Genomic DNA, 26,242 nt, shown 5'->3' with positions numbered 1-26,242 from the left:
CTTTATTTTAGATCATATAAGCATTTAGAAAAGAGACATACAATACATTTTTAATACCAACACTATGTTTAAGAACTATTTAGTTGAAGTTTTTCCCTCTTCACAGACACCTTTATTTCCATTTAACTTGCCCCATTTTCTCAGCTTTTCAATGTTCAACAGTTTCAGTGTTCTCCACATGATGGACAGAATGTAACTGTATGCTTTCTGCAGATGTAATTCTTGCATTTCACACAAGAGGTACTTGTTTTACTGTCGTCTCGGGAGGGCTGGCATCTTTTCCGTTTCTTTACCCCTGTATCCACTGGATCCTTTGCAGATTGGTCAGATGACCTGAGCGTGACCTTTTCAATGACAGCTGCAGCTGCTGGGGATTGAGGTGGCCTGGCTCGCCTCTGGAGCTTGGTTAGAGCTTGCTGCATGAAGTATAATCGTGTGAAAATAAACTGGTTAATTTGTGGTGTGTTTTAATTTTCAGTCTTGATGATATATTGCAAAGCCTTGCTGAAGAAGACATTTTCTGTTTGTGTCACAAGATTTAACTTCTCTCACCATGCTTTGAAGCAGTGGCAAAGACAAAAGACATCCACTCCAAAATGTTCCCTCCCTGTTCGTTTTTTTGGATGAAGCAGGTGTCGATACAGGAGTTCCTTACCCGTAACAGTCAATTTAATCAATTATAGTTTTGCTGTTTCATTTGTTATTTACGATATTCTGTGATGATGCTGCTTTACTTATGCGCAGTGTCTCATTTTGGCAGACCTAATGTCTAGAATTGAAGTCTGCTACTCTGAGCCTGGTAATGACAACAGAAAGAATCCTATATACTCAATGAGTACTCTGGAGGAAAACTACTTCAACATTGTTCTTAAAATAATAATTTGCTTTCATTTGGTCCATGTATATGAAATTTTTGTATATTGTGTATTGTATATGAAAGTTTATCTTCTCACACCTTTCAAATCAAATCAAATCAACTTTATTTATATAGCACTTTTCCTGCAAGGAGATGCAACACAAAGTGCTTTCCAGAATTAAAACAATTTCCACAATTAAAAAGGAAAACAATGAAGCCCCTCCTCCCCACCCTCCATACTAGACCCACACACGCACACACACACGCAAGCACACAATCACCCACAGTAGGGAGACATGGCATGGTACTGAGGAGCAAGTAAACGCCACTTTTGGGGCCGTCCACACTGGGAGGAGCTGCAGGCCGTGCCATCGGAGGACCAGCACCCGGGCCCCCCGACTCCGTTAGACGGGCGGACCCCAACATTAAAGGGAGGAACCCCCAGCCGGCCGTGTCGAAGGGACCCAAGGATGGCACCCCCTCAGCATACCCGAACAGCCCCCAGTGTGGAGGACCCCCCTGAGGAAACACTGGAGTTAGAAGCAAAAGACTAAGAGCATAAAATAGGACTAAAAAATAGGACCTTTAGGAGCCTTGGGAAGATCATTGCTGTAAGCTTGGCTCAAGGTGGTCAAACATCGGACTTTATGCGAAACTGGTGCTATACGATATGGACAGTTTCATGGCAACACCTGAAGATGTCACAGAAAAAGAAGCAGTAGCATTGATTGAAAAGATAAATACCCTCGTTTAAGATGTAAAATATATGAATAAAATATATGCATTTCTACTCTGAGCATTCGTCAAATCATGTATGTGACTTTAATACGACTTAAAAGGTCGAAAGAGCCACTGCTGAAGAACTGCAGTCTTGCTAATGATCTGCTTGACTGTGGATATGTGTCATCAGAGCAGACAAAAGGGACTCGATGATAAGGTATGTAATGACATCTCAATCAAAATATACTCAATTATTAAGCTGGTTTTCTTAAATGCTACAAAAGTACGACTGACTCCCTGACTCGACTTCTACCCATGCTTGAGCAACTGCGAAAAGCTGTACAACATTCCAGATGTGATCAAATGTAATGTGATCATTGACCTCTGTCAACCTTTGTTTGTGCCGCTTGGAGATAATAAGGTAAATGCATGCAGCCATATTTTAATTATTATTAATTATTATTGCGGCGGCACGGTGGTCTAGTGGTTAGCGCGCAGACCTCACAGCTAGGAGACCAGGGTTCAATTCCACCCTCGGCCATCTCTGTGTGGAGTTTGCATGTTCTCCCCGTGTATGCGTGGGTTTTCTCCGGGTACTCCGGTTTCCTCCCACATTCCAAAAACATGCTAGGTTAATTGGCCACTCCAAATTGTCCATAGGTATGAATGTGAGTGTGAATGGTTGTTTGTCTATATGTGCCCTGTGATTGGCTGGCGACCAGTCCAGGGTTTACCCCGCCTCTCGCCCGAAGACAGCTGGGATAGGCTCCAGCACCCCCCGCAACCCTCGTGAGGATAAGCGGTAAAAAATGAATGAATGAATAATTATTATTGCATTGCAGACATAACTATATTTGGTAATTCTGTCTTTACTAGCCTGACACAAACTTCATCATGGCAAGCTGCAAACCCCACTTGAGTGAGAGAAGGGTACCCCAAGATACAACCTGGAATAAAATGTCCTGAGCCACTTCCAAGATTTTCTTCAGGAGCTTGAAGATGCAGGTAAAAATCTATCACAGCACTTTTCAGTAACAAGTTATTATTCATTTAAAGCTTATTCGTTTGTATTTGTTATTTTTAAGTTGTATATCACTACAAAAAAAAATTCTGAAAGTGTATGCCATTACGATCTGAGCCAAATTAACTGAAAACAGAAGAGTCAGAGCCTGAAGATGTTCTCTCTCTGAGCCTGAAGCCTCTAAATCAGAGGTAGGGAACCTATGGCTCGGGAGCCAGGTAGGGCTCTTTTGATGACTGTATCTGGCTCTCAAGCGTTTCTTACCACAATAAAAATGTATTTTTGCTAACATTTTAAAGTAAACATCACGGAAATGACTGTTAGAAATAATATTCAAAATCAACAACTTTCTTATGCATTTTAATCCGTCCATTTATTTTCTACTGCAATACGGCCGACCATATCTATCTTTCCTGATGATATTTTCCAGGTCAAACACCAAAACTCGATTATTACTGGGTAATGCGGTAGTCTACCTCGGTCATTGAGATGTCAACATGTAAATATAAACGTTCCTCCTTTAGTCAAATAGTCACCTAGCTAAAGCTGCAGAACCAAGCCTTCTGACGAAGATGGCCAAAAGAATGAAATATGTGTACGGAGTATGGTGCAAAACCATGCAGCAGCAGAAGTTGTATTAATGGCAACAAGTATTTGATTTATTATTAGACACGAAAGTGTGCTGGCCACATCTAAAACTGTTGGTCTTACATAAAAATGCACACATTTTATTGCATTCGATGTTTAAAAAAATGTATATGGCTCTCACAGATACACATTTTAAAATATCTGGCCTTCATGGCTCTCGTAGCCAAAAAGGTTCCCGACCCCTGCTCTAAATGTTCAAACTGTCCTACAATGGATAACTGATCAGGCTCACAAGCTATTACTTCCAAGTGAGAAAAATTGTTTCACAATTCACATCGAGTTTAATCATGACTGCCAACCAGAAATACATTCGATGTTTCCCAATTGTCAGTGCATGCGCAAGATCCATATCCTTTCCAGTTGCACACATGAAATCATATGCTGATTTTAAACATGTGATAGCTCTGGCCCTATGCTTTGGAAATGCATTTGCCAGGGTTTAAACTATTTAGTGTCACATTCATGTTCAGTATCACATTTATATTTGATCAAACCTAAGAATTGTATTTCATGTGCACTGTAAATGGTTTGTTTTTTTAAGTTTGAAAAAAAAAATAGTTATGCTAATTTGTCTTCCAAAACCCAGAGGGTGTTCATCAGCAAGCATTCAGTGACAGAGTTGTGTGGTCAGTTACTTTATTCCAAAGAGAAATTCCCATCTCCAGTTCCTCTGCAAAATGTCATTAGGCACGACATCACTCAAAAGGTGATGTGCGTACTGTACGGCATTCAAATAAATATATTTGCCAAAGCACTGTGATTGTCCTCTTGGGTTTATAGTAGCACTAAGATGGTCCATTTCTTCATAACCAAATGAATGGACAGGAAATCTCTGGGACTTCAATTCCGGATGCGACTCCTGCAGACTCCCAACACCTTCCCAGTTGTTATCCTCAACAAGCTGCAAAAACATTCAACACAATTTATGTTGTGAGTGAAAGCTTTCAGAAAGCTACTTGAATGCCCCTTAACTATTGCATGTGTACCTGTTCAAGATTGTCTGGCTCTCTGGTGTGGGTTTTCATAAGGCCCATGACAGACCCACAGTTGGTTCAGTGTTCAATTTTCTTCAGTGCATAATGGGTGGTTGTCCAACCATTGGAGAACTTTGCCAGGTCATCCTTGAGGCGGGGCAGGAAGACGTAGTGGAGGCAAAACAAGTGGACACTGTTGGAGATGTCAAGTAGTCCATCTTCTTCCAGGTCATGTAGAACTTTATAGTTGACTTGAATCACAGCCATCCACACAGCTCTCTACAAACGCTCAATTCAGAAATTTTGTTAAAAATGTTAATCTTTAATCTATACGTAAATACTAGTACAAGTACAAGTTAGTAGGTTACACACTATTGCATTACTTTACGCCTCTTGCATCCAAGCACATACTGCTGTCCCTTCAAGGATGGTGGCACAGCAGGAGGCTATCTGTAACCTGGGGTTACGAACGGTGTCGAAGGAGGTCATTCTTTGATCTAAGCTCCCCCTTCATGGGACAGGAGACATCAGGAGTTCCCACCAAATGGTTGAACCTAGGAGGTTATCTAGCGTGGGTGCGATAAACCATGCCAGAAGAATGTAGGTTAGGTTAGGAGTGGAGGTTAACCCCCATACATGAGGGCGGCATCGGGGGAGTGGCAAGAATTTCTCCTTTCTCATTCATTCATTCATTCATGAGGGTCGCGGGGGGTGCTGGAGCCTATCCAAGCTGTCTTCGGGCGAGAGGCGGGGTACACCCTGGATTGGTCGCCAGCCAATCACAGGGCACATATAGACAAACAACCATTCACACTCACATTCATACCTATGGACAATTTGGAGTCGCCAATTAACCTAGCATGTTTTTGGAATGTGGGAGGAAACCGGAGTACCCGGAGAAAACCCACGCATGCACGGGGAGAACATGCAAACTCCACACAGAGATGGCCGAGGGTGGAATTGAACCCTGGTCTCCTAGCTGTGAGGTCTGTGCGCTAACCACTCGACCGCCGTGCCGCCTCCTTTCTCTTGTAATGTAATTAATTTGCGTGCTATGGAGTATAAGAGTTCCCGCCAAAAGGCCACTCTTGGCCAGACACCTACAGACCGCCACGCATACGTGTGTTGTCTGACCCCTTTGGTTTGCAAAGGTAATAAAAACTGCCAGAGTTCTGGATTTATTTCAGGCATTCCATTTCCTACTCATGATGATAGAATTTTTTTTCCGCAACACCATCCCCACCGCCAAATATGACAATGTTGTACCTGTTGTAAAAAAACACTAAGCAATCAGAGACGTAAACTGTGCGTTGTGTTAGATATTAAACATTCTCTGAATAATTCTGAACTACATTAAATACACTGGTGAGCAGTACACAACTGTATGCAAAAATAACTACTACACATTCAAGTCAGAAATCACACTAACTTTTTTAGTTTGTGATTGCTGTCTATATGGACAAGTGACAATGGTCCTTTGACAGAATAACTTCACCGCACTGTACACCACATACGTGTCAGTCGTTACAGTACACCAACGGAGTCAATTCTGTACATACAGCCCTTAATTCTGTGCTACTGTGATGGCCCTCAGATTGCAGGAGTCCTTTGATAAGTCTGTATCCTGCATGATGGAATCTGACTTTAATACCAGCAACGTTATTGTCCAGGTTTTCATCTGACATTGAGCTAAACAATGTCTTTGTTGAAATGCCATTTTCCTTCATTCTTCAGAAGACTGTAGCCTCGCTAACTCCAAATAGGCTGGCTACACATTTTATTGGAAGAGGTATTTCCAAAAGACAAGAAAATCAACAAATAACTTTAATTTCTCTTTGTACAACATTGTACAAAATTGGACATTGATCCGCTTCAATTGCAACACATGCAAGTCTCTCTAATTCCGTAAGACCCTGTGTTATGGCGGTAGGTATATCCAGGATTTGGGATGCTGCATCAATTAAGATGTATTGTTGATTGCAGATATTCCAAGTAGTCAAAGTCAAGAGAAGATTTTCCAAGTAGCCTCTGTAGTCTGTCTTTAAGACATTCAAGTATGCTATGTCGTAGAGTTTCAAAACATTGACATTGTATTAAAACAATATATTAATACTTGTGGTGTCTGTGCACTAGACCAGGGGTGGGCAAACTTTTTGACTCGCGGGCCGCATTGATTTAACTAAATTGACAGGGGGGGCCAGAATCTATAGTATTTTACAAGTAACCCATTTTTACACGTAAAAGTGTCATGCAATCTGCTATATGTGCACTTTGAGATCATTTATTTGATGTAAAGTGTGTTATAAATTACATTTATTATTATTATTATTAGGTTAGCGCACAGACCTCACAGCGAGGCGACCAGGGTTCAATTCCACCCTCGGCCATCTCTGTGTGGAGTTTGCATGTTCTCCCCGTGCATGCGTGGGTTTCCTCCGGGTACTCCGGTTTCCTCCCACATTCCAAAAACATGCTAGGTTAATTGGCCACTCCAAATTGTCCATAGGTATGAATGTGAGTGTGAATGGTTGTTTGTCTATATATGCCCTGTGATTGGCTGGCGACTAGTCCAGGTTGTACCCCACCTCTTGCCCATAGACAGCTGTGATAGGCTCCAGCATCCCCCGCGACCCTCGTGAGGAAAAAGCGGTAGAAAATGAATGAATGAATGAATTATTTTATTATTATTATTTTTATTATTATGTGTTTGTGTCCCTTTTTTCAGAAGCATTTTGTATATATACACATAGACAAACAATCATTTTGGAGCCCAGTGAGGATAAGCGGTAGAAAATGAATGAATGAATGAATTTTGTAAACAACAGACCACATCAAATAACGAAATTGATAAAACAGCTACTTCCACCATCAAAAGGTTGGCTCAAGCCGTGATGCCAGGTTGTATGTTGAGTTTAAATGAAATACTTTGGAAAGAACAGGCGGGCCGTATTCAAACACTTGGCGGGCCGGATGTGGCCCCCGGGCCGTAGTTTGCCCACCCCTGCACTAGACAGTAACCACAACCTGTCGGATGCTTGACGTCACTATTTAACTTCCCCCAACACCATTTATATTAATCGTTACACTCCAAGCCTTAAAGGAACAGTAACCCCTCACAATCCACACACTCATGTATGAACATAACATTTTGCCCCTCCCCTGGAACAAACATCAATGACCCCGCCCACTCAATTACCCATGACATAGTCACCATGCCAGATTGGTGGGCCCTGGCTCGCTGTGGGCGCACTGGCTGGTCATTCCCACCCAGTGGCTCCCCACCACCCTCGTGGTGACATTCAGGTCCAGTCTGACACTCAAGAACTGCTGCTGGAGTTGGACATGGAGAAGGGTTCACTGGAGCTGGAACATGTTTTAGGCGATTTGCATGCCAACGGCACCCATCTGCCAATTGGAAGGTTGTTGCGCCCAGTTGTCGATCCACCCGACGCCAGCTCCAGAGCCTCACTCAGTGTGCCGGGTTGCTCCAGCTGGGTCTGGATACGTAGCTCTTTGGCTTTTGGCTCTTTTTTTATTAAGGTCCAAAGAACAAGGATTCCTAACAAGGGCTAATGTCATGGCCATAACCGATGCCTACAACTACCTAACATGCAGGTTCTGCCTCACTTCCTGTCCGTCACCCCTTTTCCTTCCCAACTCTGGAACATATCTCTCCATGGCAACACATGCGCAAATACAACACATAACACATAATCCCCCTAAGGTTCATTACAATACAATCATGCACGATGTTTACACTTTTAAGAAATAAAGTACCACTACTTTTATTAAATGTATTTATTTAGAATATGTACAACCAGCTATAATTTATTGGAAGCCGCTTTTAGCAGCCAGTACAATGACTGACGTGATTGATTGTTAGCTAGTTAAAGCTACCGCTACGTCTTTTAGCTTCTTAGCCACACCACTTAATGCTTCACCAAAATAACATTATCCAATTGCTAATGAGTTGAAATGTTGCCCAAGTTCTCATATTCATTGTACATAAGCATCCACATTTGCTAATTGATTGAATAAAAGTCTCACAACTTCTACGGACGCCATGTCTGCCCGCTTTGCTCACCCTCCAAATGCAGTTTGGTCAAAAGATGCCGTTGAACCCAGGTCCCAGGTAGCGATCAGCAATCGTCTCAGATCTATTTGGAATACATTTACATTTTAAAATGGCAAAACGTGCACAACTTGGATTTAGTCATATATTTTGACATGGAGGACTCTCTTATGAACAAATTCATAATAACTGATACAAATTGCAAGATGATAATAAATACATAAGTTTTTTTTTTTTTAAAAGCAAAATAAATACATAACGGAATAAAAAACAATAAACAAACCCATATTGGATGTTGTTGCACTTTAATAACCCTAGATGGCATTAGTGTTTTATATGACACAAAGAGACAAGTTCATCTCTTCAAAGAGCGATCTTTGGCTGGTGACGTAAAAGTAGAATGGGCGGGAAGTGTGCGCTCCTCACCAAGGACTGTAGAGTTAAGGTAGGGTTCATTTTCTTCACCTTCACCTTTCCCGCAAACGAATTGAACAGCATGGAGTTGAAAGTCCGCCAGAGTGCAAAAGAGGTGGCCATATATATATGTGTGTGTGTGTGTGTATGTATGTATGTATGTATGTATATATATATATATATATATATATATATATATATATATATATATATATATATATATATATATATATATATATATATATATATATATATATATATATATATATATATATATATATATATATATATATATATATATATATATATATATATATATATATATATATATATATATACGTATATATACGTATATATATATATACATATATATATATATACGTATATATATATATATACATATATATATATATATAAATATATGTTGATTTTATTATATAATAGCATAATATATATTTCATTCCTTTCAGTGTTACTAACACTTAACAACCATCAAACAAAATAATAATACGTTATAATAATAGTTAAATAAATAATAAACATTATTTTAAATTATTTCTCCTCTCTGTGATTGGCTGGTGACCAGTTCAGGGTGTACCCCACCTCTCGCTCAAAGTCAGCTGGGATGGGCTGCAGCATTTTTCCTTCCTTACAGTGTTACTAAGTCTTAACAAGCAATATCATTATTACATATTAAGTATGTATATAATGAAACATTAAGAATATAAGAAAATAAGCTGCAAGTGTGGGTAGGACCACACATGTCATGACATGTCATTCATTACCATTCTTTTTTTTTTTTTTTTACAAATCTGATTATTTTTCAAGACCATTAAGAACAATATAACTTTGATTTAAAAGTATTAATATTATATGTATATTTGAATAATTTGCACAATGCAACGTTTATGTCAGTAATGGCATTGTTAATACATTTTCAACCATTTTTTTCCATGCTGCTTATCCTCACTAGGGTATGCTGAGGCCTATCCCAGCTATATTAACCCTGGACTGGGTTAATACATTTGAAAGACTATAATCATCACTGACTTTTCAGCTAATCACCCAGAGAAACAAATTAGTTTAAAGATATACTGTGTGGGAGTCCCATACAATAAACACACAAGTCCAATATTCTGTTTATTTACAACAACCAGTGTTATGAATCAATAACATTATTATCACACATACCTGTCTTTGTTGTGGGGGAACGTCAAAAATGACAAATCTGGTCTTTTGAACCGACTATTTGAGCAATTAATGACTGAGCAGTGTGCAGAGGGTATGTTTTTAATGTAAATTTTCTGGATTCTGCACTCTAAAATGGCGGCCAAACCCACCCATGGAATAATACGGAAGCTGTTTCCAGGTGGTCTCTCTTATTGTATAATCTCCTTGCTCTTCACCGGGAGATTCGACGGATAGTCTTGTCCTGGCCCGGTTATCCGCCAGTCCATTGCAAGTTGTCCACAGGACCGGATTCTTCGAGACATGACGCAAAATTTGCAGAACGACTGAAACGTGCGAACTTCCTGTTCGGTAAGTTTGCAGCAGCTTGGCGGTTAGCAGCTAGTACAGTATTGAGTGAGACGCTATGAGTTAGCAACCAGCGCGGGTGTTTTTGTTAGCAGCTGACTACTTGCTAAAGCAGTTAGCATTTCGCAAGCAGTTCGAAACAAGTTGCTGTTCAGCCACAAGTCAAAACTTGCTGACTATAGCGAGGCTTGCGTATTTCCGACCAATGTCACTGGCGTTAGTTTCCGATTCGACTAGATTAATCTACAGACCTCAAGGGGATTTTCTGCGGAGCGATTTTAGTGGGTTAGCTAGCTGTATTCAGTAGGAAGACTTGCGTGTTCAGCGAGGGTAGTTTCTTTTAAAGCAACTGCATCACCATGGTAACTTAGGCGAAGAACTATGTTCCAGCCTTGACTAGGTTGTGTCCGGCTTTCATTTTAAAATGGACTACGAAAGAGCCACTGTTTAACTAATTCGGATACGGTGTCACCGTTTATTGATAATAGGGACATGGATGAAAAAAGAGCATTCCCTGATGATATTAACCAATCTATAGGTAAGGGAGGGTAAGGGTAGGGAATACATTAGATATGGTCATTCCAGCACCAGATATAAAATATTTATTTCTCTTTCGGCTTTCCCTTCAGGGGTCGCCCTGCAAATAAATCGCTTCCATCCAACCCTGTCATCTGTCTCTTTCACACTAACTACCCTCATGTCCTCCTTCACTACATCCATAAACCTCCTCTCTCTATGCCTCCTACCTGGCAGCTCTAAATGCAGTATCCTTCTATAATTATAATATGTTCACTATTTCTCTTCTGGACATGTCCAAACCATCCCAGTCTGGCCTCTCTGACTTTATTTCCAAGGCTTCTCATGTGTAATGTCCCTCTGATGTACTCGTTCCTGATCCTATCCATCCTGGTCACTCCCAATGAGAACCTCAGCATCCTCATCTCTGCTACCTCCAGTTCTGCTTCCTGCCTTTTCCTCAGTAGCACCATCTCTAGACCAAACAACAAAGGGCGGAATCACCATAGTTTTGTATACCCTTCCTTTCATTTTAGCTGAAACTCTTCTATCACACATCCCGTCTGACACACTTGTCCACCCGTTCCATCCTGCCTGCACACGCTTCTTTACCTCCTTTTCAGAGTCTCCATTGTTCTGAACAGTTGACCCACAGTACTTAAAATTCTCCACCTTCTGTATCTCTTCTCCCTGTAACCTCACTCTTCCACTTTGTCCCTCTCATTCACACACATATAGCCCGGCTATTCTTCATTCTTTTCCAGGGCAAACCTCAACTCTCACTACAAATCACAATGTCATCTGCTATCATCGTAGTCCATGGAGATTCTTTTCTAACCTCATCTATCAGTGCCTTCCCACTCTTCATCCTTTTCAATGCTCTTCTCACTTCCTGTTGCTACTTCCTGGTTCTCAACACCTCTTATACTCTTCCTTCTCTCTCGTTTTCCTCATACATCAACTCTTTAAAGTACTCTTTCCATCACCCTATTGACATCTGTCAGTACACTTCCATTCCTACCCTTGACCACCCTAACCTTTCCATCTCTGTCTCTCTGCCTTGTCAACCTATATAGATCTATTTCTCCCTCCTTCCTGTTCATCATAGACCTCTTGTTTGGCCTCTGCCACCTGTACCTTCACCTTAGGATTCATCTCTATGTACTCCTGTCTACTCTCTTCAGTCCTGTCCATGTCCCACTTCTTCTTAGCTAACTGTTTCCGCTGTATTTATGCTCCTCCTCATTCCACCACCAAGTCTTGTTGTCTGTTTTCTTTCCAGATGACACACCAAGTACTCTCCTACCTGTCTCCCTGATCACATTTGCTGTAGTTTTCCAGTCATCTGGAAGCACCTCCTGACCATCTAGAGCAGGGGTGGGCAAACTACGGCCCGGGGGCCACATCCGGCCCGCCAAGTGTTTGAATACGGCCCGCCCAATCTTTCAAAAGTATTTAATTATTAATTAAAGTAATTATTATTACTTTAATTAAGTATTTAAATATTTTATTTACTCAACATACAACCTGGCATCATGGCCTGAGCCAACCTTTTGATGGTTGTGTCAATTTTGTTGTTTGACATGGTCAGTTGTTTACAAAGTGCTCCTGAAAAAAGAGACACAAGCACATAATAATAATAAAAATTAAAATAATAATTATTATATTATTATTATTATAACTATTATGATTATTATTTATTATATTAATGCTAATTATTATATTAATTATTTATAATAATATTGTTATATTTGCATATTTTACATAATAATAATATAATAATTATTATTTTAATTTTATTTTAATTATAATATTTTATTATTTTTGAAATATTTAAATATAAATATAAAATAATAAATAATAATAGCAGATTGCATGACAATTTTACAGATACAATAATATCAGGTGGACTGTTACGTGTAAAATATATAGTCTGCAATATGAAATATTAATCATTTATGTTTGCAGATTTAAATTACACAGCTAGGAGTCTTTGCCTGAATACTCAGCCTGTTAGTCTGCTTATATTGCAATAGTTGCTGGAGGAATAAACACTCTCAGGCATTAATCACCTGCATTTAAACACTTGTTTTATTATATAATGGAGGAAAAAAGTCGCCATGCAAATACTGCCATTTAGTGGTCACAACATGATACAAATCATCAAAAACAAAAGTTGTTGCTTCAATTTATTTATTTTATTTTATCTTTTATTTTTATTTAAGTGTTAATGTGTCAGGTGTGCAGTGTCAACCATTGAAAAATGAAAAGTTGAGTAGGGAGGTATATACAGGGTAGTTAATATAATATATAATAATATACGTATATAATATAATAATCAGTACACATTCACATGTTGAATTTTCAGCGGTCACCCCACGCCCTAGTGGATGCTTTTAGCAGTCATAATCTTGAGGGAACTCCTCATAGCGCTCCATAATAAATACATACTGATTTTTGTCAAATATACCAGTCAAGACGGCTAAAATTTTTACCAGAAGTAGAAAAATGAGGTGAAACGGCAACTTTCTTTTTAACACGCACTTAGCACAATGCTGAAAGCCGCACTTGACAAAGTAAGTCGATAACCATCGTTGCAGGACCAATTAAGTCTGATTGAGGTTTTGCCTGGGTTTGGGAAGCACTTTCGCCGTGTATGATTTGTGATTTCTGTTTGTGATCGTGCAATTAAGGCACAACATACAGAAATTAATACCTTTTATAACATTTTCACAACAAAGTGCTTTTATGAAGATTGCTAGTGGTTTTGTAACAGCACCAGGTCTAGCATGGAATAGGGACCAACGAAAAAAGTCTAAATGTGCCTTTATGGCATTTCCACAAATAACATAAAGGTTTCAGAAAATGCAATCGTTCGTGTCAGTGTCTTACCGAAAATATCTCACAATTGTTCACATGAAGAAGTGTCACAGAAAACGGCAAGTTGGAAGCCAACTTTAGCGTCGTGTAGCACCACTCGTCAACAGCGTCCAACTCAAATGGCCATAACTGTTCTTTTTATCAGCCAAACTTCAGGATCGGCGGCCGATCCCATATTTATGTAGATTGGATATTGTCGTCTTCCGCCACAACATCGGGCCAATCCATTTGTCAGGTTTACACACCAACGTGCTGGGTGCTGCAATGGGCCTCAAAGTTGGTTTCCACTGGACTTGTGCCACCAGCATGAATTGGCTTTGTAGGTACAGCGGTATTACCCCCTCATTCTGCCTGGGCAGTCATGTTGCAGGGAGCTTGCATAGGAAGTGCTGCTCGAACCGCTGGTTAATACTGTGGAGCGGCAATAAATTACTATTGCTTTGAAGAAACTATTTTTATTTTTTTTTAATCCCTTCTTGTATCATTTTCTAAAGTTTGACAGTGAAGATGAATAGCTGCAAGGGTAGCGCAGGTTGTGTTGACATGGGTAAACCATGCAAGCTGCACTCCATCGCTTGATATTGAACTGCAGATGGAGTCCATGGAGATTGATACCCCGGAAGAGATCATCTCAGATTCTGGCAGCAGCACTGAAGTGGACGAAGGTGATGACAGTGATGAGAGAGCGCTGGCGACGTCTCTTCAGCAACCGAGACTTCCTGCCACTTGGGCTTTCAGTCACAGAAGGACAGGCCGTGGTGCCTCACGCAGAAGGCTCAGGTATGTTGAAGTCCTTCATGCTTAAAGGAAAACTTTATTTGGAAATTCACAATCCTCAAGTGAAATATGAACACATATTTATTTCCCTTCTCTGTGTGTGTTCTAAAGAGAGAAAACAAGTTAGCATGAGGGATCCAATAATAGATTTAATGGGACCCACATATTTTGACCATAAAGCCACTGGACAAGGTTTTATGGTTTTATATTTATACATGCTGTGATCATGCATTAACAGGTACCTTCATGATAACATGTGACAATATTTTGCTTCATTTTTTATAATTTTCCGTAAACATTATCGTAACTTTAAAAAAAAAAATTTTAATCATTACTTCTTTCCTAGCCACATTGATTTCATATAGCCAATAGGAGCCATTGCTATGCTCGTCAACAACAGCCACATAGAAACAGCGTGTCTGTTGTTCACTGGTATTACCATATCTAACTTATTGTGTGGAGATTTGGGGAATATCTATAAAAGGACACTCACTCAGCAAGCTACAAAAATCTATAATGCCGATTATAGATAACATATAAACCCTTTGTTCCTAAAATTGCAATTATTAACTTTGGCTGGTCTGGTAAAATATCCATCCATCCATCCATTTACTACCACTTATCGTCACTAGGGTCGCGGGCGTGCTGGAGCCTATCCCAGCTGTCTTTGGTGAGAGGCGGGGTTCACCCTGGACTGGTAGCCAGCTAATCACAGGACACATATAGACAAACAACCATTCACACTCACATTCATACCTTTGGACAATTTGGAGTCGCCCAATTAACCTAGCACGTTATTGGAATGTGGGAGGAAACCGGAGTACCCGGAGAAAACCCATGCATGAACGGGAAGAACATGCAAATTCCACACAGAGATGCCAGACGGTGGAATTTAACTCGGGTGTCCTAGCTGTGTGGCCTGCACGCTAACCACGAGCTCACCGTCCAGCTTTCAAACAGCTAAAATAATGTTTAAAGCAAACATTAACCTGCTATCCAAAAATACAAATTTAGCAAAATGTTGGGAGAGTACCACAAATTACCCTGCATGCCTTGCAGCCAGAATATATGGGTATACGTAAATATTTATTTATTTGCCTACATGGCGCAGTGGGTAGGTTCTATGTGTGTTGACGTGTTGTGTTGTTTTGTGGATCACTTTTTTTGTACAAGCTACAGATTGCAAAAGGAATTTGGAAGTGCCTTGTGGGCCTGATGAAGACGCTTGGCGGGCCTGATGTGGCCCGCGGGCCGTAGTTTGCCCACCCCTGCTCTAGAACGTACACAAAAGAGAAAGAAATACGTACATGTTATGTTTCACATAAGGATTGTGGATGATGGGCAAAATTTCAAAATAAAATTACAGTTGTCTTTTAACACCCCACCGCTTATTTTGCTGTGCCAGACAGGGCCTCCGAGTGCACTATTCCAGCCAGACTGCATCGCCCTCCAGGGGGTTTCCAGACTTCCGGTTGCGAGCACCTGCCGCCACTGTAGTCGACTCACAGTCCAGCAGCACGGAGGTCAGCGAGTCAGAGGAAGAAAGAGCAGCCGTGCAAGCCGCTCCTGTGGAGACCGCGGAACCTGAGCCCCCCCATGCTAACCTCCACAACGCTAATGACACACATGTACAAGAAGGAACAGATCCCAACCGTTGTGAGTGAGACCGCCAGTGCCTTTTTTATTTCAACATGGCATCACATCAACTTTCATTCTTGTTCTTTTTGTCTTCAGCAGCAGAACAACCTTGCAGCATCCAGGTAACGCCACTTGATCAGATCAGATCAGATTCAATCTTTTATTGAGGGATATGAGTTTGGAATGCAAATCTCTCTGCAAGTCTATCAGCAGTGCCGCATAATAGTCTGTAAGTAAATACTTCAATTAATCATTGAATCAGTCTCCTGCAGTGATGGTGTATAAAAGCAAATAACCACTGGTGCCTCTAAAAAAAAAATCGGTGTCATCTAGGAATGAGCAGTTTCCTGGTCTCAAGGTATGCCATGGTATGAAAAAGTCACGGTTTCAAAAATGCTAAAATAGTCAATACAATCGTGCGGTATGAGAGAAAGTGGCAGTTAGGGTTGTCACGATAACACATTTTGCTGGATGATAATTGTCCAACAAATTATCGCAGATGAACAATAGTATTGTCAAATTTAAATAAAGGGCCCATCCCATTGCCAGCGAGTTTTTTTCCGGCGAGTTTGATTCCACCCTCGGTCATCTCTGTGTGGAGTTTGCATGTTCTCCCTGTGCATGTGTCGGTTTTCTCCGGGTACTCCAGTTTCCTCCCACATTCCAAAAACATGGGTCCATGGGTGCCCTGTTATTGGCTGGCAACCAGTCCAGGGTGTAGCCCACCTCTTGTCTGAAGACAGCTGGGATAGGCTCCAGCACCCCCATGACCCTTGCGAGGATAAGCGGTAGAAAATGAATGAATGTTCAAATTAATTATTTGTTAAAAAAAAAAAATTATTCGTTCCGTTCTGAATAACATTCGTGTTCGGCCCCACCACCACTGCGGTGGCTGTTTTCTCATTTATGTAACTTTACTGACACCTAGTAACCAGAGTAGAATACTACATATCACAATTACCGATTATGCTGTCAATGTGTGAAATCACCCGATACCAATACAGATCACATGGATTAACTGTCAATTTTTAATTTGTTTTGTGATGAGGTGCCCTATGGCAGTCGTCAGCAACCCACTGCTCCAGAGCCGCATGTGGCTCCCTTCGTAATGCTCAAGTAACACCCGAATGGGGAAAATACGCATCTTTATATAATAATGAGTTTTTTAAAAATCAGACTCTCTGTGAGACCCTAAAGCAGGGGTGCTCATTAAGTCGATCGCGATCTACCGGTCGATCGCGGAGGTGGTACTGGTCGATCGCGGCGTGACATTAAAAAAATATCATCCTAGCATCAATGCCGTCACTTGATTGATATACAGGGCAGCCATTCAGATGACAACTGAATGTTGCCCTTCGGGTGACCAATCAAATCAAACAACGTCTCTAAGTGCAGCAGAACTTACGATGTCAGCCTATCATCCATCCCCGTTACTTGATTGACATACAGGACAACCAGTCAGATGACAACTGAATTTTGACCTTTAGGTCACCACTCATGCGTAAACAACGATGCAAAGTGCTAAGCTAGTCGGCGAATTGCGTCAGATTTTAAGCCCTCGCTAAAGTTTATGGTCACTAAAATGAGTGAAGTAACTGAACCAAGTAAAAAGGCAAAAACATATCACTTCCATACGGAATGGGAGGTGGACTTTTTTTTCACAATGTCTTTTTTGAATTGCGTTTGCCTGGCTAACCTGGCTATCAGCAGCTACTGTCCGGACTATGCATCCCTGGCTGGTTCAATTCAGTGCAAGTCATCAAAGTAAACTCAGGTAATTACAAAAAATGTTAATAGTTAATTATGTGTGTTTTGCAATATTGGCTCATTTGGTTATGTAAGGTACATCAACATACATTGTACGTACAAAGAATCCTCAATACATTTGAAAATAAATAGATGTTTTGCATTTTTGTAGTGGGTAGATCATTTTGACTCGGTCATTTTAAAAGTAGCTCGCATGCTGAAAAAGTGTGAGCACCCCTGCCCTAAAGGAATCCTGACTGACTAGTGATTGGATGAGCTCGAGGAATTGAGGCGAAGCGGGTGTTTGGCTGCTTGCTTTGGTTGGGATGTTACAGGTCTTCCCCCAACACGGTAAACTAACCATGAATATATATACCCCCCGCCCCCCTTCAGACGTCAGGTTATGTTTTGCGGCTCCAGTCTGTCCTTTATGCTACGTTCACACCGACGCCGAATGTCGCACTTTGAATCTGTGACGAATTCGGCGTCATTTTTCAAAAAATCTCATGATCGCCTAAGCTCTGTTACGCAATGGAAAATTTCGAGATCCCGAAATCCAGAGCATATTGTAGAGACCCTGACGTTTTCATGTTGACGTTGTGCTCTTGGGTGTCCGACTGTTCCGGGTGACCGTGAATGCACCAGGGGGTGGGGGCGTGTCTGGTGGAGGAAGTACTGTTGTGTAGCTGGCGGTGGTTGCAACGGCATGGTTACGGCTGACAGTAGCCAGTATTATTGTTGTGCAATAAAAAGCTTGTCAGCGATCGCAGTCGTGTAATTTCCATAGCGTCGGCAACGACGCTACAATATATAAAGATGCAGCAGATCCATTGATCCTTTGAACCAAGCTCTGTTAAGCTTTCCTACGCTTTGAGCAAAACTTTGATAAGCTTTGTGACGCTTTGATAAGCTTTAATACGCTCTCCCCGCTTTACGCAGTTCGTGACAGATCGCCTCAAATTTTTAAACAGTTTAAAAAATTTTGGCGCTCTTGCCGAATGTCCCGAATTGCTCAAACCTTTCTTACGCTGTATTACGGTCTTTACGCTTTCATTAAGCTTTGTTACGCTTTGCCGCCGCTTTGCTCGCCGATTTAATTCGCCATCGATTCGGCGTCGGTGTGAACCTAGCTTAAGTGAGCATTGGGGGTGAAATGGCTCTTTTAATAGTAAATGTTGCCGACCCCTGCCATATGGGGAGAGGCTCTGACTACCAGGGTGATTATTGTTGCCCATTCAGTTTTGTGGCCTTGTTGTTGAACCAATGTTGGAAACCACCTTCCAGTCGTTCACTGTCATGGTCTCTCTGTCAGCCGCCTGTCCTGCCTCACCCACCGTCCCACAGTGAGGAGGGCGAAGGTGACACCTGCAGCATCTGCTTCGAGGCGTGGACTGCGGCAGGAGACCACCGCATCGCTGCTCTGCGCTGCGGACACCTCTTTGGCTTTACCTGTATCCAGCGGTGGCTGACTGCCCAGCGCTCTGCCGCCAAATGTCCGCAGGTCTGTCAGGTGGCAACTTGACGTCACACATGTCTGCACATTCTTCACTCTCTTGTACTTTCTAATGTGCAGTGCAACAAGAAGGCCAAGCGCTCCGACATCTTGCTGCTCTACGCTCCAAAGCTGAGAGCCATGGACAACAGTGAGCACGAGAGCCTAAAGAAGTAAGTAGACCTATTTTACCGTTTTTTCCAGACTATAAGTCTTTTTACACTTTTTTCATAGTTTGGCTGTTCCTGCGACTTATAGTCCAGAAAATACGGTATATGCTTCACAAGTTAACTTTGTTTTTGTTTTGTTTTTTTTACTTGATGTGCACGTGTGTCTACGTGCAGGTCCCTGGAGGAGGAGCAGTCTCTGAGGAGGAAGGCTGAACTGGAATCAGCTCAATACAAACTCAAACTACAGGTGGTTAGCAACAAGTATGGACAAGCACAACAGGAACTCCAGGTTTCTTGACTCCCTGCGGCCTCATTTCACATGTCTCTACAAATGTTAGGAAACCACTCATGGACACATTGTGGTCATTCCTTGTTTTGTAGGAGCTCAGAGCTCAGATGGCACCAGCCGGGCGGGGCTCAGCTGCCGCCTCCTACCCTTCCTCCTCCTCGCTCCACTGTGGCCCTGACCGTCCCAAGGTGCCGCTGTACAGCTTCTTCGATGCAGTTCTGGTGTCTCAGAATGGAGGCTGCAGAGTTTTGTCTTACTGCGAAGCCCTGAGCGGCCTGCTGGCCTCGCAGCCTTCGCCTCACGCAGCACTCGTGCCTGGTGAGATCCCCGGTCTGGTCTAACTGTCTGTCAATGGAACGTTAACAAGATTGGTAGTTGAGGTCCCGGTCCCTTTTTAGACTAACACAGGAACCCTTGTATGCTTTTCATCAGGCTGGGGTGTGAAGAAAGTTAGCCTGGCCAACCTTAAATCCAGCCAGTACATTCCCATCCACAGCAATCAGATCAGAGGTCTGTGTTTCAGCAGAAAGAACGACAGCCTGCTGTTGTCGGCCGCTCAGGACTGCACCATCAAACTCACCAGGTGATGACCTACACAAGCAGCCTCTAGTACTAATGGTCCAACACATTTGAAAATGTGTTGCCCAATGATTTAATGATTTAAACAGAAAACTACATTTAAAATCCAGCAATGGAAAAATCAGTACTAATTGTAAAAGAAAAAAGTCAAAATATGAATAGAAAAAGTTGTTAGCCAAACAACGTAGTTTTACAATAACATAATTTTATGAGGAAAAATATCGCTTAGGTTGGAGAAAAAGTTGGGTTATGAGAATAAGGTAAAAATATTGAAAATTCAGTATGCTCTGATCAGGGTTTTATGCTGCCGATTCAGATACTGATCACCCATGAGTGAAATCGGCTGATAGTGATACTGATCACATGGACTAACTGTACATTTTGAATTTATTTATGTTTGGTGCTATTGGTCAGGGGTGCCCCGTATAAGGGGGAAAAGTTATGACAATTCCAAGGTCACCTGGGTGCCAGAGAGCCCACAAAATAACTTAATTGGTAAAAAAAAAAAAAGGGGGAGGGGGGGGGGCTAACAGGCATGCGGCGATCCGCATATCGACCTTGCGCTCTGGCTTTCCCTCACTCGTGACCCCGACCTACTACACCTGGGGCAGGACTTCATTCCTAACCCAGAGGGAGCACTCCACCCTTTTGAACATGCACCAAAGCTCTGCCGGAGGCAAGAGTTGAAGACTTGACGAACTGCCAGACGTTCCCACCACACTCTCACTACATGTTCGGGTCTACCGAGTATGTCCCCCTTCCGCCCCCATCATCTAGTCCAATTCATTACCAGGTGGTGATCCGTTCAGCTCAGCCCCTCTCTTCACCTCTGTGTCCAGAACATGCGAACGCAGTTCTGATGATACGACTTCAAAGTCATTATAGACCTGCAGCCTCGGGTGTCCTGGTGCCAAGTGCACTTACGGACGGACATTCTTGTGTTCGAACATGGTGTTTAGTTATGGATAAACATTGGTTCGCACAGACGTCTGATAATGTCACAACGCACTAGTTCAGATCGGGGAGGCCATTCCTCCCAATCATGCCCCTCCAAGTCGCACTATCATTATCATTATCACTATCACCAGTTGAGGTGCTCTCCAGCATCGCCCTTATGGACTCCATCAGAGTAACAGTGTTTACATACTGTAGTAATAAGGAAAAAAAATCTGCGAAATGACACGATAGAGCGACGGAACACTATCTGTCAAAATGAAATAATAGACCCATATATTAATTCATTTATCAATGAAAATGGTGGGAATTATCAGGGGTGGCCAAACCTGTGCATACAACTGTATAACTTCTGAGTATACCTACATGTTGCTTTGCAAAATCAAAATGGCATCTTTTTTTTCTCACTATGTGGTGCTCGCTTGGGAAAGTCTGGGCACCCTTGCATGTACTTCACTTTGTCATTGCCTGTGTCGCAGCCTGCTGACCAGCACAGTGGTTCAGACTTACAATGCCGGGAAACCCGTGTGGAGCTGCTGCTGGTGTTTGGACAACACCAATTATATCTACGCCGGTCTGAGCAATGGGTCGGTTCTGGTCTACGACATAAGAGACACCAGCATGCATGTCCAGGAGCTTGAGCCGCTCCGCTCCAGGTCCGTGCATTGTTTAACATCGAACAATGGATGTCTGGCATCATAGCCCCACCCCCAAACATCTTTCAATATTTTCTAGGACTCCAGTTGCATCTCTCTGCTACATCCCAAAGGCAGCGTCCAGCTCTTTCCCGTGTGGTGGCCTGATCGCTGGCTCCCCAGGAGGCGGCTGCTTCTGGGAACAGGTTGGCGAGAGCACGTACAAGCCGCACATGCTGCCGCTGGAGCCAGGAGGCTGCACCGACATCCAGGTGGATACGGAAAGCAGGCACTGCCTGGTCACCTACCGACCCGGTGAGAACCCTGCACCATTGCACAGCCTCTTATCTTTATATCTCTTAACGGTGTTTATGCTGACTGTCTACAGGACGCTTCAACCCAACTCTGCGCTGCGTCCTAATGGCTTTGACCCGAGCACCCCAGGAGGACCTCAACCAGCCGCCCAGCTGCTCCTGCTCACCCGTGCAGACGTTCAGTGCTGGCACATCATGCAAATTTCTCACCAAGAACGCTATCTTCAACAGTCCGGATGGAGGCGGAGCCCTGGTGTGTGCTGGAGATGAGGCATCCAACTCCATGATGGTACAAATTGTGCGTGTGTGCGTGTGTGCGTGCGTGTCCTAAAACTTCACCTCCTGAGCTTCCCCCTCAGGTGTGGGAGGCAGCCAGTGGCACTCTGCTCCAGAAGCTTTCGGCCGACCTCCCGGTGTTAGACATCACTCCGTTCCAGGTGAATGGCGAGCACTTCCTGGTGGCGCTAACAGAGAAGATGATGAAGCTCTACAAGTGGAAGTGAAGGAAGGCGGCTCGCGGGAACAGAATGTCGCTAAACTGTTTACATAGCAGAAGTCATAGAATATTTTCAAGTGTTTTTCAGTTATTTTATTTTGAAATAACTTGGGGACCTTTGACCATCATAGCAGTTTTGCCTGAAACTACAAATTGCCAAAAACACTCGCTGATTGTTTTTGTGTACAGGGCTTCTATACTTATGTTATGTGAGATGAGGCGCCAGGTCTACTGGGTTCATCACAACACATGTACATTTACCTTTTACAGTTTTTAGTGTGAGAGAGATTTTCATTGTGCTTCTGCAGACACACAACTGAATTGTCAGATTCAGTGGCCTTGAACTCACCACCAACAACCAGCTGGATTCATTTAATCTGGCCAGAAATCTTAGCGTTTGTACAGTAAAACATACTCTTTCATATTTACAGACAGTATTTTATGTTTGTGTGTGTGTGTGTGTGTGTGTTTGGATGTGTCAGTCATTGTTTTTTCTTTAAATTAATAAAATACAAAGTTTTTAAGTCTGTCTTGGCTTCTCCCCAAACAAAACAGCCAAGCATGTTGAGTGAGAATTCTTAAAGATTAAAGATTTGTTTGCAGATCACGGTTAAGGAACATTGTGACATTACTCAAACCGAGCCTGCAGTCTATTTGTGAAATAAACCATATGTTTCTTATCTCACGATAAAAACACAATGTTAGCCTAATTTTCTTATATCTCTTCACATTACTGAAACATTTCTATTTATCCCTTCTATTTATCATATTGACGCATGCGCGAAAACATTTCCATAGGGATTCTGCGATTGGGTGACCCATACCCTGAACCCGCACGTGCTTATTAATTATTCATGACAGTCAGCTATAGACAAAACTTTACTCCTGGTAGCCCGAATCACCGACAGTCCCTGAACGCAGCAGCTGGCTAAGTGAAGATGGCGAACTGTATACGTGTTCCTCGACTCCTGCTTTTCATGTGCTCCTTGTCGGTTTTCCACCCGTCCCTGGCAGACAACAACGGTTTCGCCAAAGCTAGGCCCAATGCCGCTAACCCACAGAACCAGAAGCCAGGTGTCGCGGGTCCGGCAGCGATGAATGTGGTAGCCGCTGAGAGGAACCTTGGCGCCGGGGCCTCGGCGCAGAGGAAGCGTTCTGCCGGCTGGAAGTTGTCTGAGGAGGCGGTATGCAGGGACGACCTGACTCGGCTGTGTTCGAAGGAGTCCTGGGACAACAACCTGGAGCTGCTTGTGTGCCTCCAGGACAAGAAAGAGGTAAATCAGCGCAGTGAGGTGGTTGAGATTTCAGGAATTGTGACAGGGTGTGCCAGCTAACCTTAGCTGCCTTAGTTAGCCACCTGCTAGCCCACGTACACGGAGAACGTCACGCGGAACCCCGAGCATTTATCCAACAACTGCTACATTTACAAATATAAAGCATATTTGAGCGAATTGCCCGACCGCTATATTCGGTTGTTCAGTTCGGCGTGGTTGTCTCTGTTTTCGACGTGTCCCTTCAGGAATATTCTCGATTGTATCGGTCGTTTTGGAAAGCGCCATAGTAACAGACAGTTAACGAAAATGGATGCTTACATGTGAAATATTCGTCAGCAAATACACCAAAATACTAGATTTTCATCGACATTCTCGATTTTATAACAACCTAATAAAGTGGCAGGTCAGCAGTGGAATCCGGTGACGTTGACGTTTTGTACAAGATAGCAGCCACAAGTATAAGTGGAACCCTGGACAGCGTCATTAATTTGTTCAAGAAGGGCCGATTCTAACCGAAACGGACGCTAACTGGTATGAAGGACCAAAACTGCCAAAATTATAAATAAATATATAAAATATAAAAGCAAAAATAAATACAAAAAAAAACAAGATACAAAAATTAAAAATAAATACAAAAATAAATGTAGAAATAAATACAAAAATAAATATATAAATAGAATTACATATCAATAAATAAATAAAAGCACTCTGGTCTCATATGTATTTATTTCATGCTGCAGACAATGTCAGCTTGAAATGCAGAAGGAAAAACTATTCAAATGAGGGGGCGGTCCTAAGTGTGTCTTGGGTTGAACTGTTCGCCTATTGGTTGATCGACATGTGAGTGCGAAAATCGACTAGGTATGCCTGCAAACAGCCACAGCAAGAGGAAGTCACCACACCACTCTCAATGGCGGTAAATATGGCTGCAATCTCCAGCTCGGACACCGACTTCCTGGTGGACCCCGCCATTATTGTCCCGGTAAATGTATACTTTTCTCCCTGTATACTTCCTCTTGCTGTGGCCGTTTGCAGGCATACCTAGTCGATTTTCGCACTCACTTGTCGATCAACCAATAGGCGAACAGTTCAACCCAAGACACACTTAGGACCGCCCCCTCATTTGAATGGTTTTTCCTTCTGCATTTCAAGCTGACATTGTCTGCTGCATGAAATAAATACATATGAGAGCAGAGTGCTTTTATTTATTTATTGATATGTAATTCTATTTATATATTTATTTTTGTATTTATTTCTACATTTATTTTTGTATTTGTTTTTAATTTTTGAATCTTGTTTTTTATTTTTGTATTTATTTTTGCTTTTATTTATTTATGTATATATTTTTTTGTTTTTATTTCCATTTATATTAATTTTTTTGTATTTAATTTTTTGATTTTTTTTTTTTCATTTTTGTTTTTATTTCCACTTTTATTTATTTATTTATTTGTTATTTTGGCAGTTTTGGTCCTCCATAAACTGGATCAAAATGCCCTAAAAAATAAGTAAAATCATATTCACAAAGCCTAAAATGTTAACACAAGTTTTACAGTTTTTATAGTTTTACATGCAGAAAACAATTATACATTAAAAGACATATAAATATACACATGAACATTAAGTTACTTTTATCATCACTGAAGTCTTGATTCTTAACGTGACTGTTCCCAAAAACTCAATGTGGCAGTGAGACAATACACAGACACTAGGGGTATGAATCTCAGCACTGAGGACGAGTCGATACACATTGCGATGCAATGCCAATGATACATGGAATTTTCTGGCGATGCGATACGATGCTTTAATCATTTGAATGGGTGGATGGATGGATGGATGGGTGCTTTATTCATCTCCAAGAGAAATTCACAGATCCAGCAGCTTACAGATTTGGAAAACATGCAGGGTTTACGAAAATAAGGGGATGGAACTATGTAAAGTAGTATAGTAAAATAAAATAATAATAAAATAAGGTACAAGTAGCAAATACAGTAGAGCAAAATATAATGGCAAAACAAGCAAAATATAATGCAAAAAACCTTTATTTTTGTTGTGCAAGAGATTTTGAACAGCATATACATGTGCATATTGATGCAGTAAGTCCCGGGCTTAGTGTGTGTTTATCGCTTTACCCCAGTGGCGTTGGAACAATTTCCTCAGTCTGTCAGTGGAGCAGGTGAGTGACAGCAGACTGTCACTGAAGCTGCTCCACTGCTAGGAGATGGTGCTCTGCAGTGGATGGTA

The 26,242-nt window shown here is 41.9% G+C and overlaps 2 protein-coding genes across 5 annotated transcripts in view; both read left to right on the top strand.

Annotated features, from left to right (window-relative positions):
• Positions 1-8,682: 8,682 nt before the first annotated feature.
• Positions 8,683-23,251, top strand: rfwd3 (ring finger and WD repeat domain 3). Of its 4 annotated transcripts, none has more exons than XM_058074819.1 (14): positions 8,683-8,736; positions 10,075-10,244; positions 14,230-14,417; positions 15,820-16,070; positions 16,152-16,174; positions 19,111-19,299; positions 19,372-19,463; positions 19,635-19,749; positions 19,842-20,067; positions 20,182-20,332; positions 21,762-21,938; positions 22,018-22,232; positions 22,306-22,520; positions 22,591-23,251. In XM_058074819.1, exons 3-14 carry the CDS (start codon positions 14,230-14,232, stop codon positions 22,732-22,734), a joined length of 1,986 nt encoding a protein of 661 aa, XP_057930802.1. In that variant the 5' UTR covers positions 8,683-8,736; positions 10,075-10,244; the 3' UTR covers positions 22,735-23,251. The 4 variants fall into 4 exon arrangements, with proteins under 4 accessions (XP_057930802.1, XP_057930803.1, XP_057930799.1 ...); XM_058074820.1 differs by having other exon boundaries at positions 16,149-16,174; positions 22,306-22,484; XM_058074816.1 differs by having other exon boundaries at positions 8,685-8,736; positions 16,149-16,174.
• Positions 23,252-23,571: 320 nt separating this feature from the next.
• Positions 23,572-26,242, top strand: part of glg1a (golgi glycoprotein 1a) — a 43,776-nt gene continuing 41,105 nt past the window's right edge. Inside the window, exon 1 of the mRNA XM_058074815.1 lies at positions 23,572-24,001. Within this exon, the coding sequence (XP_057930798.1) occupies positions 23,666-24,001 (336 nt within the window). The 5' untranslated portion in view covers positions 23,572-23,665. The remainder of the gene's footprint in view (positions 24,002-26,242) is intronic.

This window comes from Doryrhamphus excisus, chromosome 6, assembly GCF_030265055.1.
Source record: "Doryrhamphus excisus isolate RoL2022-K1 chromosome 6, RoL_Dexc_1.0, whole genome shotgun sequence".
Lineage (NCBI taxonomy): Eukaryota > Metazoa > Chordata > Actinopteri > Syngnathiformes > Syngnathidae > Doryrhamphus > Doryrhamphus excisus.
This window is presented reverse-complemented; position numbering and strand designations above follow the sequence as displayed.